Below are 18279 nucleotides of genomic sequence, written 5' to 3' on the forward strand. Positions count from 1 at the left end.
AACAAACATACCACTTGCAATACTTAAAGTTCACTTTGTTTCTTCTACTATAAGTTCATATTGTGAAATGCCTCGGTCAGATCAGAATTTCTAAAGATAAGACTGTGTACAACATCAAGCAGTAAAGCCTCACAATACTTACCTAGCGCTCTTGTTCTGCATCTCTGCATTTCATGCTGCTGGTTTTCAAAGTAGGGTGGCTAGGCTCAGAGTGTAGCCCAGCCCCTTCACCCGTGCTGAGCTGAAAAGTGAAATCTGAAGCACTAGTTGTGGTAAAGCCTAGATAGGAGACTGTCGAAGAACCTCCGCATGAACCACCTGTGGTACTCCCTTCCTGTTGTGGAAGATGTGTAATAAAGAGAGGTAAACTGTGTCTTTTTGAGGCTAATGCAGGGAGTTTAGCCTGTCTGTAGTAAAAGGGGATTGTTGCTCCCCTGCCAGAGAGGTGCAGCTGAACCTCGTGAGGAATAGGCCTTCTCTCCTGGTGCTGTGGAAGCAAAGGAATGGTGCTGCCTTTGTGCTCTGTGGTCTTTTGGCCTGGGAGGAGTGTGAGAGAGAGAACAAAGAGATGGAACGATGGAAATGCATGGCAGTTGTAAAAACATGAACTGAAATACAACAGAAAAAGAGAGTTTAGAGGCACTGTCCTGGGAAGTAAGTTTGCAGATGGCTGGCATGCTAAAGGCAGCAGTTGAATATGCAATATTTACTAATGAAAGAGAGAAAATGGTTTTACAAATTCATTGTTTTCTAGTACTTACTACGCTGCCAGCACATGACCCTTTTCTAGTGACCTGCCTAGGCCTGTGGCCACAGTAAAGCGAAGGCAGTGCACCCCGCAGTAGCAGTGTGCTTGATGGGGCAGGGTCATCCAGAAGAGGTGGTGGCTGATGTCCTTGTGCAGCTGCGGGTAACGGGGAGGGCTTGGGTTTTGCCTCCGCTAAGGCGCGGAGGTAGTTGTTTTCCACACAGGCGCTGCCCTCCAGGGGCCGGGTAGCGGTGGCCTTGAGAGGCTGAGCCCGCCGCGAGGCGGCTGCCGGGCCGAGCGGCAGCGGGGGCGCCTTTCCCGCCGGCGCCGCGCGGTGCGGCTGGCTCACGGCTGTCCCCGAGCCCGCCAAGGGGCGGCGGCGGGTGGCGGCTGAGGGGGTGCGGGAGCGGCACCGGTAGCCCCGTCCTGCGGCTGTCGATCCCCTCGCTACCGCCTCACAAACGGTCCCGTTCACCTCTCCTGCGGGCACGCCAGCGCCCTCGTAGGGAGAAGGCGTCATGGCCCCTCTCCCCGCTGTGGTGCGGGCAGCCTGGTAGCCCTCCGTGCCTGTTGCGCTGAAGAGGGGGGCATAGGAACCCTCGAAAATATTTTGGGGAGAGCGCCGGTGAGGTTTGTGAGGAAGGGCTGCTGATGGCAGGAGCTTGAAGCCAGGAGGGCGGTGTAATGGTATCATGCCACATCACGCTGGAGTGCACCCGAGTGGGGTTAGCTGGCTGTGGGGGACACTGATGAACACGGTCACCCTGGTAGTGGGACTGGTCAGGCTTTATTTTTTGAAGCTTAGGCGATGACGGTGTTTAATGCACGATGACCTGGGCCATAGCTTAGTCCTTCCTAGCCATGTTTGGTGTCCTTTCCTTCCAGCCCAGGCAACACGGGGTCCAGGGAGATAGGGTGGATCCGTGTGGGTGTGTTTCTTTAATCCCTTCTTGATTCAAGGGATGGAGATTTCAAGGGATGGAGCAGTAATCATGTAGGAGTAATCCTAAAGAAACTGAAAAAAAAAATCCCTACTATAAATTCTCTTTCGACTTGTGCTCGGTTGCCATGCCAGTGTTGCACTGGTATCCAGTTACTCCTCTCTCAGATGTTGGTTTGTCCTCCCAAAGCCAGTTCTGTGAACTCCTGCAAGGGATCATTCATATGCTATGAGCTTTGCTTCCTCATCAGCCCAATAATTCCGTGTCTTGTCCTTTACCAAGTAGCTGAATCTATTTTTGAAGATTTAAGTGACGTTTCATATTGGTCATCTACAGAGAGGACAAAGGACACTTTGTAGAAGAAAATCTGTAAGACAGTAAAACAGATATGTATATCCAAAATAACATATTTTGGCCTTAGTAATTCTCCCTTTAAATTCAGCAAAGTAGTGCTTCATGGTAAGAGATTCTACTTAAAAAAAAAAAAAAAAAAAAAAAAAAGCAGAGATGTGGGTAATACACAATGAAAACAGCACTGAAGAGCATGGTTAACCTCCAAACCAAAATTGTAGTTGTGAAAGTTTTGTCTATGGGAATCAGAATTGATTGTCTGTGCACATGGATGGAAATAAGTGTTTGCAAGATCAACGCCTTAAGTGGGTGCCACAGGAGGTAACAGCAGAGTAGGAAAGTCAGATTTAAAAAAGGGAAAAGATGCTGCCCAGTTTCACACTTTTAACAGCTATGACAGACTTCTCGGATAAGGGAGATATTTAAGTCTTACTTTTGATAGGCTGATTATAGCTATAAAATATATAGGGGAGGTTAAATTAAGTGCAAGCTTTAATTTCATGGGTTAGGGAATTAGGCAGTGAAATAATTGACTGAGAAAACACTAGAGCATTCTTCTGGAATTGCCTTTGGGAATGTAGTATGCTTCAGCCATTGGAAAAAACTTTCCATTAAATTTTTAAAATCCTTAAAGAATTGCATAGCTTGAAAAAGAGACTATTAATCTTGTATGGCTTTGTTAATATATACCTTTATTATTATCATAGCATGGCCAGTTCTAACCTCATTTCTTCACAGTTTATTCCAACATTTTGGTAAAGAGTGCAAAGATCTTTCTTGGAATATGCATCGTGAAATACAGAAAAACAGGGAAACCGCCCTTGTTTACCTTGACAGAAGTGGTGGCCTTCAGAAATTCATGCATGATTGCAAAAAATACAATGGTATTACTCACTCAATAGATAGTCTGTTAAATTGATATGTAATGTTACGCAAATCTCTGTTATTTTTATTTAAGGTACTTTTTGCTCCTACAGACTCAAAACAAAGTTACGCTGTTTATCGTTTCATTATTTCAATAAATCCTTCTGATATTGCTGAACTAGATGCAACTCTTGGAAACTACATTCTTCATAATCCCATACAAGCTGCACAGATTTTTCAGTCAGTACGTATATATTTATAGACAAGAATAGACAAAAGTACATCTTCTATATTTTAACTAGGTTTTCCTTTCTAAAACGAGGTTATTTTTCATCACAGGTATGTTTCATAGCTATTAAGACATTATCATTAATTGAACAACTGCAAACAGAGGCCCAGGTGAGTCTGCATTGTTTTCCTCCATTTAGATCTTAAATCTTTAAAGTATGGTGAAGTATTAACAAATATTATTTTTGTATTTTCAGTTTTCAGTTTCCCTTTGGTTGTAGTGTTATTTGTAATTAAAAATAGCTGGAAGTCTTACCCAACCATATTGCAAGAATTTTGAGATAATATGAAACCTAATTATTCTTAAGCTTCATGTATTTCTGAAATTTTTTTCCAATAGCTATATATCACATTGTGTGTTTGCCCATGTAAGTAAAGCAGTTTTAATTAAAAAAATATTTTTACTGTATTAATGTAATTGTGTCTCTTCTTAGATTAGTATACTGCTGAAACCAACACATTTGCCACCTTTACCAAGTTACGTTCTGAGTCTTTCTGCGTTTCCCTTTAATTACACATCTCAAAGATTTTATATGTCTGAAGGAATAGCAATTGCAATGGGAACTGTAACAAAATATACACAAGGAGCAAGATTTCTTTGTACTGAGGAAACCTGTCCATTTTCTGAAGGTAGTAAAAAAAAATCAGTACTATTTAAAAAGCTTTTTAATAATTTTAAGCTTAACAGATTAAAAACCTAGCATCAAAAAGGCATTTTCCTATGCAGTCTTATTATGCAGACATTTTTGTAATGAGCACAGCATGATTTTTATTAATTGAAAGCAGTGGACCTTGCCAGTGGTTGTTCAGCATTATTAAATGTTTTGGGAGCATAGCTATGCCAGCAGTCCATTTTCCTAATGCTGCAGATAGTTTATATGAGAAAAGATATGTCGCCAATATAATTTAATAAATTATCTGAAAGAAAAAAAGCTAAACTAGTAGAATACTTTTTTTTCCCCCTTGGAAACTGTGTTTCTGTTTATATAAAAATACCGTAGAACAGTGCTTAAGTGACTGGCAAAAGCTTCTAGCATAAAACATGTTTGCTTTAATGAGTAGCTGACTTCTGTGGAACTACTTTGAGTAATGTTACTGAAGTGCTTGTATCGGATTAGGCCTTAAGTACTTTTAAACCTGTTTTGTTTGCTTCTTCCTGTAACAGAGATCATAAATTTATAAGAGAAGCGAAATCCCAAAGTTAGGAGACTGCAGAACAAATCATAATGATGTCTTTATGAGGGCACGTACCTCTAATAATGAATATCTATATCCCGTGTCATTTCCACGCAAGGCATAAGTGGCAGTTGCTTGCCCCCTGCAGCTCAGAAAGCCAAGCCAAGCTGTTCTGCTTGGGAATGTGCAATAGGCAATTCTGGCATCTTGTGGTCAACCTATAATAAATTATACAGATCATTTGAGTGGAAGCATAGTATATAAACGCATGCTCATCTGAAGAAACACATGATAAATTTGGAATTTCACTGTCCAGTATTTTAATCACTTCTATTCTTAATGGGAAATGTAAAATGAAAGCCGTGTCCTCATTTTACATGTTTGGTAAATTATTTTTTTTGTAGGGTTTAGGTACATAAGAGTGCATCTGCCTGGAGCTACAGAATCTGCCACAGTGAGGAATGATTTTGTGTGTAGCTTGTGTTCTTCGCCACTGCAGGAAGACATGAAATTTAGAGTACTTGGTGGTAGGATCTATGTAATTTTATTTTTAGATCTGTTACTTTCCTACTTCTATTACACAATAGGTAAACAAAACAGTTAAGTGGAAAAGCCCCAAAATACACCAGTCATTTAAAAAAAAAAAAAAAAAGCTGTACTGTTTTCAAGAGAACTAACCTTTTCTTTGCCTTTATTTTGAAAGATAAACAAATAGTTGAAATAATTGATGCAAAAGTTCTTAATGCTTTGAAAGGATATTCGAATGCTAAATCACACTTTAGGATTCAGGCATTTACAGTTTTCTTGAGAGGTAAGCTGAACTTTGGAGTTTTGTAAAAAATGTTTTAGAATTGAACTGTAATAATCCCTTGCATTTTCCTTATAGGTCCATTTCTCTGGATAAAATTATGAAAGTCGTAATTTATATTGCAGTTCTTTAATAAAATTAGGGGGAAAAAATACATAAAATTATCTAGGTGACTAAACAGTATACACAGGTGATTGAAGGGTGCATATGGCAAAACTGTTGTGTTTGCTTTTATACCTTCTTTTAAATAAAATCCCCTGGCCAGCTCTGCCGTGTTGCATTCTAACTGTAGCTTGTTTTTTTCCTCCTTTCTACTTCCTTTGGTCATACTATTTTGTACTAACTTCATGCATTTTTAACATCCTTCCTCAACCTAGCTGTTTTCCGCATTCCATCAGGATTTTTGGCTTCTATTGCCACTACCTTCCACTGCAAACATTAAACAATTTCTAATGTGAATATCCAACTAAAAATCACAAGTCACCAGCATACTTCCATTAATTCTCTTAAAAAAACCAAACAAACAAAAAAAAAAAAACACCATTCCAAAAGTCTATGGAATTATATGGTTAATTTCTTGAAAACTAAATAGCTCCAAGATCATGAGAAACACTTAAAAGCTGACACTACGCATGTATTGTTATAAAACAGAATCTATGGCTGAGATACTACCAGTTATGCATGCATTAAATTTCCACTGGCTTCAGTGATCAATGAGGTTAGACAGGGTCTCACAGCTGAGATTCATATTTGGTTGGACCTAACTCTCATTTCCAAAAAATAAATGTGTTGGTTTTTTTTTTAAAGGCACAGAAATACGAAGGTTCCCAAAGCTATTTCTGTGTCTTTTTGAAATCTGTTTGGATCTCCTTTTTATTGTGTTTTTTTTCTCTTGATATTTTATAGGACAGTAACTTGTAACGGTGTCACCACAAGTTTCAGAGTAGGAACGCATGCTTGCGAACAGCTGTCCATTTTCTTTTTAATGCAGAACTAAATGCATCATCCATTTTCTTTATCGGGAATCTACTTTTCCTCACCCAGTGTGCCTTCCTTACCTTTTGCATCCAACAGTTGTTGTCTGCAATTAAATCAGGAAATCGTACTGTTCAGAATGTGAAGAAAAGTTTTCTGACCATGTCTTTAAAACTGTTTTTATGCTCTAACACACCTGCAGATTCTTCTCCCCATCCCCCACCCCCTTTTTTTTAATTGCTAGATGAACTGGCCAATAAAATGAAAATAGGAGACCACTACAAGATTATAGGAATTCCAGCTTGTGTACAGAATGGCTTACAAGCTACAGCATGTATAGAAGTCAATAGTGTACAGCTCTGTAAACCAAATGGTAAGAAAGTGCCATTAAAAATTGACTAAAAAAGTTGTAAAACCTTCTAGAACAAAATCCTGAGAATTGGTACAGTTTTCTATTATCTAGAGGTCCGGATTATGAAACCACTCTGGGACTTTCCTTGTACAGTCTGAAATGTATGCTTACTGTTACTTGAGAATATCTTCTTTCGCCCAGTTTCCATGTATTGGGAAACTACATAATTACTGCAGTTCCTCAACCTCTCTTTCCAACTTCTCCTCTCCATTGGAAGGTACTCTGAAACCATACATTAAATGAACCTGATATTTCAGTTTGCTATTCCTTTCTTATTCCATCAGTTTTAGCAGATCATGCCTGCTGCCTTTTTAGTAGTAAAATTAATAGTGTCAGATGTTTACATTCTGAATTTGTGCTTAATACATAAACATATTCGTTCTTTGTAAGTTTTGTATCAGACTAGAATGGTGATTTGTTCTCATATATCTGCATAGCTCTCTTATGAAGTGTTTGTTAACCTCTACTTTGTTTTCATTAGGTCCTTCTTTTGTCAGTGATAATTTTAAGCATCTGCTCTCACTGACTTCAAGTTCATGCTGGAGATTTACAGCCATCCTTGCCAATGTCTTTGCTTCTGAAGTTGTTCCACCAGGCACTTACAATACTCTTAAACTCGCAATATTGCTGAGTCTAGTACAGACATGTGAAAAAGAAAATGCAGATTATCTGGATCTGTTGATTGTGACAAACGACACGCTAGTAATTGATAGGTAAAGAGATTCCTTATTTTTCATGTAAATTAGAATTAAAAACATGAGTATTTGTAAAGATAATAGGATCGGTCTTACATGACAGGCTAAAGAGACTATATTTTAAAAGAATATACAGGGCTCTGACTTAGTAAAAATACCCAGTTTTTATCCCTGGGACACTTTTATTTATCTCACATGATAAATCCATATCAGAACTTCACTAATAGTAGAGCCCCTTAATACTCTCATAATGATCCCAGTAAGATTTTAACACTAGCACTGTTTAGCAGAGCTCAAACAAAACATTCTTCTGAAATCAAAACTGAAGACTGTCCCAGAAACTGGTAATGATAAAAGCAAAGGGCTCTGGTTTTCAAGTCTTTTGTCACTTTAAGCCTTTTCATCACCACCTCCCAGCTACTGGCATTTTCAGTTAATAAGCAGTGTGTAAATAGATACATTTTTATCACTTTTTCATAAAAACTATACTGATAAGGTGTCAAGTCATGTACATCTTTACAGATAGGTCATAAATCCGGCTGTTGTTGACTTTAACAAAATGTTTTTCTGTATTTATGCATTTTATGTATTTACCCCTTCACACAACTATAAACTGTTAACACAATTTCACATACCCTGCAGAAAAGTACAGTATTCTGACCTTTAAATTTACATTAATGTAAACAAAATTACTTCCTCCTTCCCCAACTCAAAACAGGGCTTCACTTTATTTTTGAAAAAGATCTTTCAAAGTGGCATGAATTTTACTTTCATTTGAGAGTATTTTTTTGTTGTGGAAAAAAAAACTTCCTTAACCATTTCAAAATTTAGCTGTCAAAATTAGTTCAAATTTGAAAAAAAATATGGGCTGCAGGATTTCTTTCCCCAGGTTAAGAGTAAGATTTCATAAGAGAAATCATAGGAACTCAGTGTTTTACATCTGGTTAATATTAAAACAGTTGCTCACTGTAAATCTCAGTCAGTACTGTCATTTGTACTGTCTTGTATGTGCACATAGTATTTTATTGCCAGTAGCCTGTCAAAATAGGCATTTCCGTCATCTTCTTTATATTGGTATGATAGCCTATTTATTAATACTTATTCATTTTAATTAACAATTTTCTCCCAGTTGTTAATGGTAGTATAAATCGTGCTCTGACATCTTAAAATCATTAGGAGCCTTTGATTGTGGAACCAGACAGACAATTTACAACCTCTTTGTGCCAAGAAACATAGCACAGGGGATGAAAAAGAAATTCTATACCCGTTTTCTCAAAAAGAATTGAGGAGGGAGGGAGGAGGTAACCCAGGCAGGCAGAGCTTGCAAGTTCCCAGACTTTTCCTTTTTCCCAGATGGCCAAGATTGCTAATTCTCTACCCTTTTACATTACTGGAAAAGTTTCTTTAGAATAGGAATAGGAGTTAACAATATGAGGTTAAATTACAAGACGACTTTGACTTCCTAGGAATTACTTCTATTGCAAACCATGGTTTGCTTCATGTGTTAAATCGATGAGAAATGCAGTCCTGTTGGCAGCTGTTGGAGAGAAAGCTTGGACTTCTACCTTTGTATTCAGTTACTTTAAACATTTAGTTTTGACACTGGTTTTATGTTAAGGGTTTTTTTGTTGTTGTTTCTAAGTGAGTCTTAATATATATAAATACCATTATAAAGTATTAATTATAGTATTAAGTTGTTCAAGTTTTGAAAAACTGAACAATAACTCAACAATTTATGACTGACAGAATTATTTAATCCTCTAGGCTTCTGAATTACAGCATATGTCTTCTGCCTCGTGGCATACGACACCCACCTTCTAGTGAAATTTTTCCTTCTGTGTCCAAAGATAAACACGGAACTGGAAGTGCTAGTATTCAAGCTTGCAGTGCTGTGCTGGCTAAGGGTGGTATCTGTTACATAGGAGACTTATCTTCATATAAAAAGGATAAACTTGAACTTCTACAGTCTGGTAATCTCACACCTACTAACAAATGAGGGAACAGAACAAAACAAACATGTAAACTCATGGCTGGGTTTTTTCCCCAGCTTATGTCCCTCAAATGCTGGGAAAATCTGGTTTTAACCAGTCTGTGTAAGAAACGAGGACAAAAAAGCCAAGGTCCTATAAGCTTACATTTGCTATACAGGCTATGCCAGAGATCCATTGATCATGACAATTCAGTGAAATACATAATCGTGACTGGTTTCAGGTAGTGTGTGAGGGACTAGAATTTATAGCTAAACTAGATCGATTACATAACTGATGTATTTTGTCCTGTCCTAGTGCTAGAGAGCAGGATGACAACAGTATTCATTCCTGGGAAGAAGTATGGAGAAGAGACTGACCAACAAGTTACCATTTCAGTTCAGACCAATTTTTGGTCTTTTGTAGATGCAGATTCTTCCTCAAAGAAACATATACAAAAGGATAACTTTTTAATTGGACAGATGGTAAAGCACATGCCTTGTTGTGACAGTAACTGTACTATAGCAGTCATTTGTGTTTATGGTTATTTCAGCTTATAATGAAAACAATCAAACTTGTTAGTATTTCCCAAAGTCACAACTTAAGTGACTTTAAATAGAGTATCTTCTAAAATGAGCTAGCTTTCCCAAAAGCAGGTATCATTTATTTTATTCAGAATACCTTTTGACAACTACTACTGAAACAAAATTTTACTGCATATATTATAGGTAATTCATTAAATAATCTTGCAGGATGCAGTATAAATGGATATTAAACATTTTGGATTGAAAAAACTGCATTGTTCCTACAAGTCAAAAGGCCAAAATAAAGTAATTGTTTTCTTTCTCTGGGTCTTCTCTTTAGGATGTGAGTTTGATTCCACCTAACCTTCTAGATGTTTTTGGGCTTTTGATCTACAGTGAGTTTCCTTCATGTCAACTATCTTCTCCTCTTGTACATCATATCTTGAAAAAAGCCATTAATCCTGAAGCCATGCTGTACAAAGTCTCACAGCAGTTCAGAATGCAGGATTACAAGGAGGTAACAGATACTACCCAATAACTTAGAAGTGCATTATACCTGGGAATATCATACTGTTTCTGGAATCAGAAGGTGCTCTCCACACATTCCGAGTGCTTACTTTTTAAACCTGTTAATACTCGCTTCCTACCCTTTCCCCCCACCATATTCCCACTAGTACTAATAGGATTGTTGATAAAATTAGCTTCAGTTCTTTAAAAGGGCCAGCATAATAAATTTAGTTTGATCTTGTTTCTGAAAAACATACTAAGTTAACGTTCACATGAGAACGGATCTCCAATACCTACTTTGGACCAGAATAGTTTACAATCAGTAGTAAAAGTTAATATTCCATCCTAAATAAACTGTCAATATTTCTAGTATAATTAAAAGATAATTCTGTTTAGTATCCAAGATCTATCCTTATGTATAGTTGAACGGTGACAGCTGTCTTTATAAAAACTACTGGTAGAATATATTGTCCAAACTATATTACTATGCCACCAGTACATTAAAAGATGTGAAAAATGTAAATTCTTTATTTTCCAGTTAAATACTTAAAATGTATACCCTCTCCCTAGTTTATTTTGTTTGCTAAGAATCTTCATGTTGAACTGAGTTCAGAAGCAGAAAACCTCATTCAGGGCTACTATCTCGCAAGTCGCAGAGTGAGAAGAGATTCTAGTCATGGATCAACATTATCAGCATCTGCACTAAAAATTCTGTATGTCCTACTTTTCATAGTACAGGAAACATCTACATTTCAAATAGAAATTGTGCTAACCTGCTCAAGAGCATGTTAAATAGAAATCTAGACAAGACTCTTAAGTTTTGAAAGGTTCAAGCGTAAAGAATCTTATTTACCATTTATGAATACCAATTTATGAATTTATTTTATATATTGATGTTACAAGAAAAAATTTAAAGAACTTTGCCAGGCAAAAATCCAGTTATGTAAGAAACAGTTATCACTTATTAAAGCTATCTAGAAAAACAAAAATGGGATTTAAATTCTCACGGCTTTGTATTATGCAAGCAAAAAAAGTATTAACAGTAGATAATATGCTAAGTTCCACTGCTTTCATAGCACAAGAAAGTAATGCATAATAATAGGTACTTTGTCAGTGACAAGTATAACTGCACAGTATTTGTGGGAAGTTTACACAGCTGAAGTATGGAGAAAAAAAAAAGCACTCCCATCTTAACTTTCGATTTACGGAAGTGCTTGAAACAGGGCAATACGTATTGCATTCATGTCTGCAATATTCTTTATTTCTGACATGCTTATATTCATCTCTTAGGATTTCACTGTCTAAGGCTCATACTAAACTAAGTTTAAGAAAGAAAGTACTTGAGGAAGATGTGCTGATTGCCATCTTGTTACTCGAATCATCTCTTACCCTAAAACACGGTAATAATGAAACTCAGTCTTTAGTCTTGGGTACATCTTTTTCATATTTTGGCAGTCTGAAAAAAGTTTGTATCAATTGATTGCAGTAATAGTTCATTTCAACTCAAAGTCCAGAATTTCCACTGTTGAAGACTGTATAAGAAAAGTCTTTCAGTTGACTTTCCTGCAAAGAGTCTTAGTGCTGCTTAGTGTGGAATTAGGCAACAGGCCAGCACTAAGCCTCCATCCTGATGCTGGCTTATATGAGGCACCGCTCCTCTAACATTGGTCCAGGTTAAACTGAAGACAGATTTCCCTCTGTGGGGAGAGAGAAGACAAGGGTTGAGGGGTTTTTTTGTTTATCTTGCATCAGTCTCACATTTGTTCACACACAAATGGGGCAGTGAGACAAGAATTTTGATGTAACACTTAAAAATGGTAACATACAAGATTGCATTACTAAGTAATCTGTCGCAGCTTTTTTATCAAATCTTTTAGCATCAGTCTTGATTTCTTCTTTGCTTAGGCAAGTCTGCATTATGCATAGCACCAAATCCTGTGTTTCCATTTGACCTCACTGATGAAAATTCCCTGCAACAGAGAGATAGTTACCTAATGGAGTGTCACCATCAACTGCTGAAGTTTATTGGTGCATACGGCCCAGGAATTCACCTTAACACTAACGAAGAGTGAGTGAAAACTCCACTCTGTAAGTAAAGCCTGAAGCTTCTGCTTTAGCTTTTTGAGAGACTGCAGTCAGAAATACACAACTAAAAGTTTTAAATATTTTTGTAAGACAGTTCAGTGCCGTTTTGCTAAGGAATAAAGCATAGCTGACAAGATTAGATTACAAGTTTTGTGAGTGTTGTTTGAAGGCAGGAGTGATGTCTCCATCCTGGGAGGATGGAGGCTCCTGGGAGGCCATGGCTTCAGAATACAGCCACAACCTGAACTTCTCTTCCTGGCTACCACTGTTCATCCACAGTTAAGTGACAGGACTCAAGCAGGGGTTTTAGTAAGACTACAACTAACAATTAAACCAGGAGTTTAGAATCTAATGTTTCACTTCAACTACATGAACTCTCTGCAGTTTTTCTTGTTGCTTCTTTTCAAATGTATCACCCAATGAGGGTTAAATAGTTTTAAGTACATTAAAGCTTTTTCTAGTATAAGCCAACTTTCTTAAATGATTACTCATTTTCTAAAAGGTATAAAAGTATCACCCTACTGTTTGATGTTTTATGTCTTAGTTTTACATCACAGCAACATAATATTAGACCAGGATGCCAGTGTGCTCCTGCAATCTGAAAGAAAAAAAAAAAAAAACAGTATTTCCACATTACTTTATATAGACTGCATGAAAGTGAAAAAAATGTTATTAGACAACCTGGTAGGTAGTCTTATGAGTCTTCTGAGGAGCGGCTGAGGGAGCTGGGACTGTTTAGCCTGGAGAAAAGGAGGCTGAGGGGAGACTTCATCGCTCTCTACAACTACCTGAAAGGAGGTTGTAGAGAGGTGGGGGTCGGTCTCTTCTCCCAGGTAACAAGTGATAGGACAAGAGGAAATGGCCTCAAGTTGCGCCAGGGGAGGTTTAGACTGGATATTAGGAAATTTTTCTTCACTGAGAGGGTTATCAAGCATTGGAACAGACTGCCCAGGGAAGTGGTTGAGTCGCCATCCCTGGAGGTATTTAAAGGACGTTTGGATGAGGTACTTAGAGACATGGTGTAGTGGTGGTTTTTGGCAGTGTTAGGTTTATGGTTGGACTCAATGATCTTAAAGGTCTTTTCCAACCTATATGATTCTGTGATTCTGTAGGCAGGTCAGTGAGTTCAACTCTACCTCACCACAAAAACAAGTGTAAAGAGTGGTGTGGTAGAAGTCTGAGCTACAGTATATTTCTCCAACTGTGGACTTTCCTGTATTTTATCTTCCTAGTAAGGATATAGCAGTAGACATAATATTGAGCAAGTTTTACTTCCAAGAGGTCCATGTTAAAAAAAAAAAAAACAAAAGCAGCATAAAAATTGTACAGACTTCCTGTCAAATCTGGACAAGCGGAATACTAAAGGCTTGGTGTGACTCCTGCCCATCCTCCTGTCATCCAGCAGGATCATGGTGCTGCTGCTCACATAGCCTCAAAAAAACCTACAGTCACTCAAAACAGAAATCCAAGATTTTATTCATATACACATTGCCTTGGAGATAAGCAGAAAAGCTGCCACCACTAACATTGTAAACTCTCTCATTTAGACAAGATAACGCAAGTTCTCCTACCTGTTTTAACCCTTAGATTTATTCAATACTGTTAAATTTATTTCATACATTTAAATATTCATACTAAGTTCTAAGAGTGTCCACAAGGCCACTTCCCTTTCTGGAGTGACACTGTCACCTGAACTTCATTTGAGGATTACTCACACATTTTCACTAAACAGCTATTCCTCTGCCTTTTGATTGCCTTGACTCCTTACTATTGAATCAAGCAGTATTTCTGAGGAGCAGGAAGGGCCACGAAAGCATTTCCAAGTGCATTAGAACTCCACATTTCAGGCTGCGGTTTTCAAGCTAACAAAAAAAAGATTTCAAAATTAGTCAGTCAGTTTTCTGTATGCTTAATCAATCTTATACAAAGTAATTAACTTTACTGGCATTTCAGATTCAAAGATACACATCAAAAACCAGTCAGATGGGTAAACGGCAAAGATTTCATCATTCTGCCAGCAAAATTACTTCTAGAATAGACTTAAATAGAATTCCTTTATAAGTCACTATTTTTGACAAGCCATATTAAGGAATGTATAGCCTTAGAAAAAGAATTTCTGCCAAAAGAGCACAACTCTCCCCAGCTTCTCCCATGATGTTTTAAACAAAAATCAGAAGACTAGTAGCCGTGCCACACGTAAAGGACAGCGTAGTCAGTCCAAAAGTGTCCTTGACTAACAGGCCACACCTTCAGCTGCTGGAAGCCAGCACAGCTCCAGACAGCAGCAGACAGGGCCAGTACAGGCCTTCACCAGCTAGCAGTGTAGCTTACTGGAGCCCAGGTCCTGTAGTATCACAGCAAAAAAGCAACTTACCTTCTTAAAGTTACCTTCTAGAAGTAGATGGAGTCTACTATTGGCTGTATGTGCATAGACAAGGCTCGAAGACAGTGGAGAAGGTCATCTGATGTCATAGCACCTTTAAAAGAATAAATAAAATCAGAAGTGATGGTAGCAAATCAAACTGCAAAAATCCTGCTAATTAGCTGGCACATCAGATACAACATTGCTCATCACAAAATTCAGTTGGGTAAACGGCAAAGAGTCATCATCATTATGCCAGCAAGCAGTTTCCTGCCTGTGAGAAGACTGGGGATTTGTTAAGTCTGGTTCAAGAGATGCACTTCTATACTTTAAAGTAGAGCCTTGTTTTTAACTGTTAAGCACAGAATGGCCAGGAACAAGAGAAAAATGCCCTTTGGGCACAAAAACGCAGGCCCCTCCCTGTTGTTACATGCAAGCCCCAGATGCCAAGTATTTTTCTAGATGTAAAGTTCACTGCCATAGTTGCCTTTCCCTTCGGAATACATTCCAACAGACCAATACAGTTACGTGCCAGCAGGGATGGCAATCTGGGCACGCTGTTCTTCACTTTAGCCTCTCGCTTCCAACTACCATCTGTTAATTCTTCAAAGCAGAAGTCTTGTTTCTCTCCCCAGTTAGAAACTAGATGCTCTGATACTATTACAAACCTCTCCCCTCTGACTCCTTCAGGATTCTTGGATTGCACCTGCTTTGTTTTGGGGAGCAAGTCTTAGAAGTTTTATAGCTGTTATAATACCTTTTGTTAGAATTTCAGCCTCTTAACCCTACATGCAAACAATCATATTCCTCCTTGTTCCATCTGTAAGAGAATTTACAAGCCATAAAACAGCTTCAGAAATCTAGATCTAGACTTCAGGAGGCTTTCCACAACATTTTAAAGTGCAATAAGAAATAATTACTTCTGTAGCTCCAGGATTCACGTGACATCTTTCTGCTTGCAAGGTAACAGTGTCGCAGAGTCCAGATTGAAGATTCCCAAAGCCAGTAACAAACTCATTTCTTCACTTCATTTCCTGCCTAAAACAATGAAAAGAGATAAAACATGTCCAATTCGGAGCACTCCACTGCTGAGCCAGTAGCAGAAAGCATTATTTCCTTGGGGAAAGTAAGCCAGTCAAAGAAATACCAACCTACTGGGTAACCTAACTGCTGACTCTATCGTTACCTGGGGATAAAACTGCAGACGGCATCAGCTGAGATCAAGGTTCAACAGAGGCATAACCATTTTATGTAAAGCTATTCCAGCATGAAGAATGACTGATCGCAGGGCTATTATGCTGCTCCTAACGAACAGCCATTGCTGGGGAGAGGAGCACCCCAGCAGGGTACAGCCTTTAACCCTAGTTCGTGTGCCCTGCTCTGGGGAACTTACTGACATGTTTTCCCATCGGTTGAATTAAGGTCAGCACTCGCGCCACGGTCCTAGAAGGAGAGCATTACCACAGGCTGCCGAGACCCCTGGGGTCCTGTCCCTGCCGGAACCCACCATTTTGGATCTGTGCCTACAATCCAAAAAGGGCATCATCAGGGTCACCATACAGCACTTGCCAAATTCCCCAAAGGGAAAAAAGGTAATTTATCTTTAGAATTAGGACATGCATTTGCCAATGAAAATGATTTATCAGCAAAACCAAGTCTCTCTGGATGTCCAATCTGTCATTCCTTTGAAAACTTGATGAACCAAGAGATAAAGTAACCACCATGGCTTGCCAGTGGAGTGACACATACTAATTAGGTCCATCTTAGTCTCACAAGACGTACGCACGCCCCTGGAAAGCCCGCGTGGCTAGCAAGCGTCAGCTTGAACTAAACAACTCCACCACCCAGACTAAGCCAGTTGTTAGTGCACTGCCACGGTGACGCTTGGCAACCAAAACCAAGATACAGTTGCAACAGCGTGACAATCACTTGTCTTTCAAGTGAGGGCTTACACTGTTCAGAAAACAGAGCCAGCAATCCATCCCTTCAACTGAGATCATATTCACTGTTTTCAAGTGTCAGAATTGGATTTCTTACGTTAAACAGTAGGGGATATTTCTAATTCCTCTGAAAAGAAAAAATTAGAAATCACTTTACTGTTTAGACGAGCATGTGCCTGGGCTGATGAGCTGCTCCAAGGAGGCAGCGGCAGCGAGTCAGGGGTCGGGTGCTTCGGCCGCTCCCGAGCCCCCGGGCAGCAAGCCAGCGGCGTGCCGCTGCCGGAGGGTCCGCGCGGCCGCCCCGGCGAAGCGGGGTTAGGCTCGGCGGCCCAAGCGACCGCTCCGATACTGGAGGCTGAGGCACGCACGGAACCGTCCGCAAGCCACGTACCGTACACCGGCAACCCCCGCCACCGGGCCAGCACCGCGTACACAGCGAGCCGGTCCCGCCGCCGGACACTGCCGGGGGCGCTCGGGAGCCCCACCGACAGCACGGCCACCGCAAACGCAGGCCGGGTCCCGCGGCAGGCCGGCCTGAGCCGAGCCGCCCCACCACACCCGCCATGCTGCCGTGTCGTTCCCCCCACAGCCCCGGGCGCCGCCGCCCTGGTGCCGCCCCGCCCCACCCCGCTCCTCAGGGCCGCAGGGCGCGCGGAAGGAGCGAGCCGCCGCCGGGATCCCGCTAAATACGCCGCGCGCCAGGGGCGGGGAAGGCGCGCGGCACCGCGGCACTTTCCGGCGGGGCGGCGCCTGCAGGGACCGCGGGAGTGGCTGCGCGCGCATGCGTACGCGTGGGGCGGGCCGCCGGGGCAGCGCCGGCCGCAGTCCTGACAGGCCCTCGGCGCCGGGCCCGCGAGTGGCACCGGGCTCGCAAGTGGCACCGGCGTCCCCGCGGCTTGGCACGCGTGTGCCTGCGCCTCGGCTTCCCGCCCTCAGGCCGCGACGCCCTGGGAGCCCTGAGGGGCGGCCTGGTTGCTTCGCACCGGCAGCTCAGGAATCCTTTAACGGTCGCTTTAACGGTGCTTTCGCTGGAATTTGGGCGGGAGACCTGGCATGCCATTTAGGCAGCGGAAAATCCGCAGCGGCTCGTTAACGTAGAACTGGAGCGCGGGCCGGCGTCCTGCTGTGCCGGGAGCGGCGGGCGTGGGCCTGGGGTCCGCCGCCTGCAGCCCCCTCCGGGGCCGGCCGGGGCCTGGGGAGCGGGCAGCGACCGCGCGAGTCGGTATTGATGGGACAGGTGGCGGGGTCGCGGTTTCGCTGAGAAAATGGAAGAGGTTGTGCCCGGTGGGTTAAGAAAGTAAACAGGACTACCTGAGATGGAAGCACGTTCACTTTCTCTTTGGCGTGTCTTGCACACCACAGTACTCTTAACACAATCCAGCGTTTTCAACCTTAAAATGCTTCCCTTCTCACTGAACAGTCACTCTTCTAGAAGTCAAAGCCATGGAAAATCCATCTTTTTGGTGTTGCCATTCTTTAGTGTACACAAGCACAATGAATACTTTGTCCTAACAATCTCTAAGGGAAAAAGGAGTGATTGGCAGGGTATGTGTTAAGAGAAAGCAATATATGACTGGAGGGCACAGTATTGTAGTTACAGCTGCGTGTATGAGGAAAGAAAGATCTGTCTGCAGCC

The 18279-nt window shown here is 40.8% G+C and overlaps 1 protein-coding gene, 1 long non-coding RNA gene and 2 other non-coding genes across 13 annotated transcripts; 1 reads left to right on the forward strand and 3 right to left on the reverse strand.

The window, feature by feature from the left end:
• Window positions 1-1337: 1337 nt before the first annotated feature.
• LOC142406184 (uncharacterized) lies at window positions 1338-17126 on the reverse strand. Of its 10 annotated transcripts, none has more exons than XR_012774485.1 (7): window positions 16801-17120; window positions 15624-15741; window positions 14716-14818; window positions 14031-14203; window positions 9073-12939; window positions 4444-4586; window positions 1338-2056 (listed from the first exon to the last, which is right to left on the reverse strand). It is a non-coding gene; the product is annotated as an uncharacterized LOC142406184 (long non-coding RNA). The 10 variants fall into 10 exon arrangements; XR_012774486.1 differs by lacking the exon at window positions 1338-2056 and adding an exon at window positions 3760-3816; XR_012774488.1 differs by lacking the exon at window positions 1338-2056 and adding an exon at window positions 16656-16770 and having other exon boundaries at window positions 3779-4586; window positions 17035-17126.
• On the forward strand, window positions 2685-12328 carry MCMDC2 (minichromosome maintenance domain containing 2). Its single transcript, XM_075494764.1, has 14 exons — window positions 2685-2924; window positions 3018-3148; window positions 3244-3303; window positions 3627-3822; window positions 4773-4895; window positions 5072-5179; window positions 6396-6524; window positions 7045-7276; window positions 9023-9228; window positions 9544-9710; window positions 10090-10266; window positions 10827-10969; window positions 11547-11656; window positions 12162-12328. The coding sequence occupies exons 1-14, from the start codon at window positions 2711-2713 to the stop codon at window positions 12326-12328; spliced, it is 2163 nt and encodes a 720-aa protein (XP_075350879.1). The 5' UTR covers window positions 2685-2710.
• Window positions 14282-14360, reverse strand: LOC142406869 (small nucleolar RNA SNORD87). The gene has a single exon (XR_012774748.1). It is a non-coding gene; the product is annotated as a small nucleolar RNA SNORD87 (small nucleolar RNA).
• Window positions 14885-14963, reverse strand: LOC142406871 (small nucleolar RNA SNORD87). The gene has a single exon (XR_012774749.1). It is a non-coding gene; the product is annotated as a small nucleolar RNA SNORD87 (small nucleolar RNA).
• Window positions 17127-18279: the final 1153 nt, after the last annotated feature.

The sequence above is a fragment of the Mycteria americana genome, chromosome 2 (assembly GCF_035582795.1).
Source record: "Mycteria americana isolate JAX WOST 10 ecotype Jacksonville Zoo and Gardens chromosome 2, USCA_MyAme_1.0, whole genome shotgun sequence".
NCBI classification, from domain to species: domain Eukaryota; kingdom Metazoa; phylum Chordata; class Aves; order Ciconiiformes; family Ciconiidae; genus Mycteria; species Mycteria americana.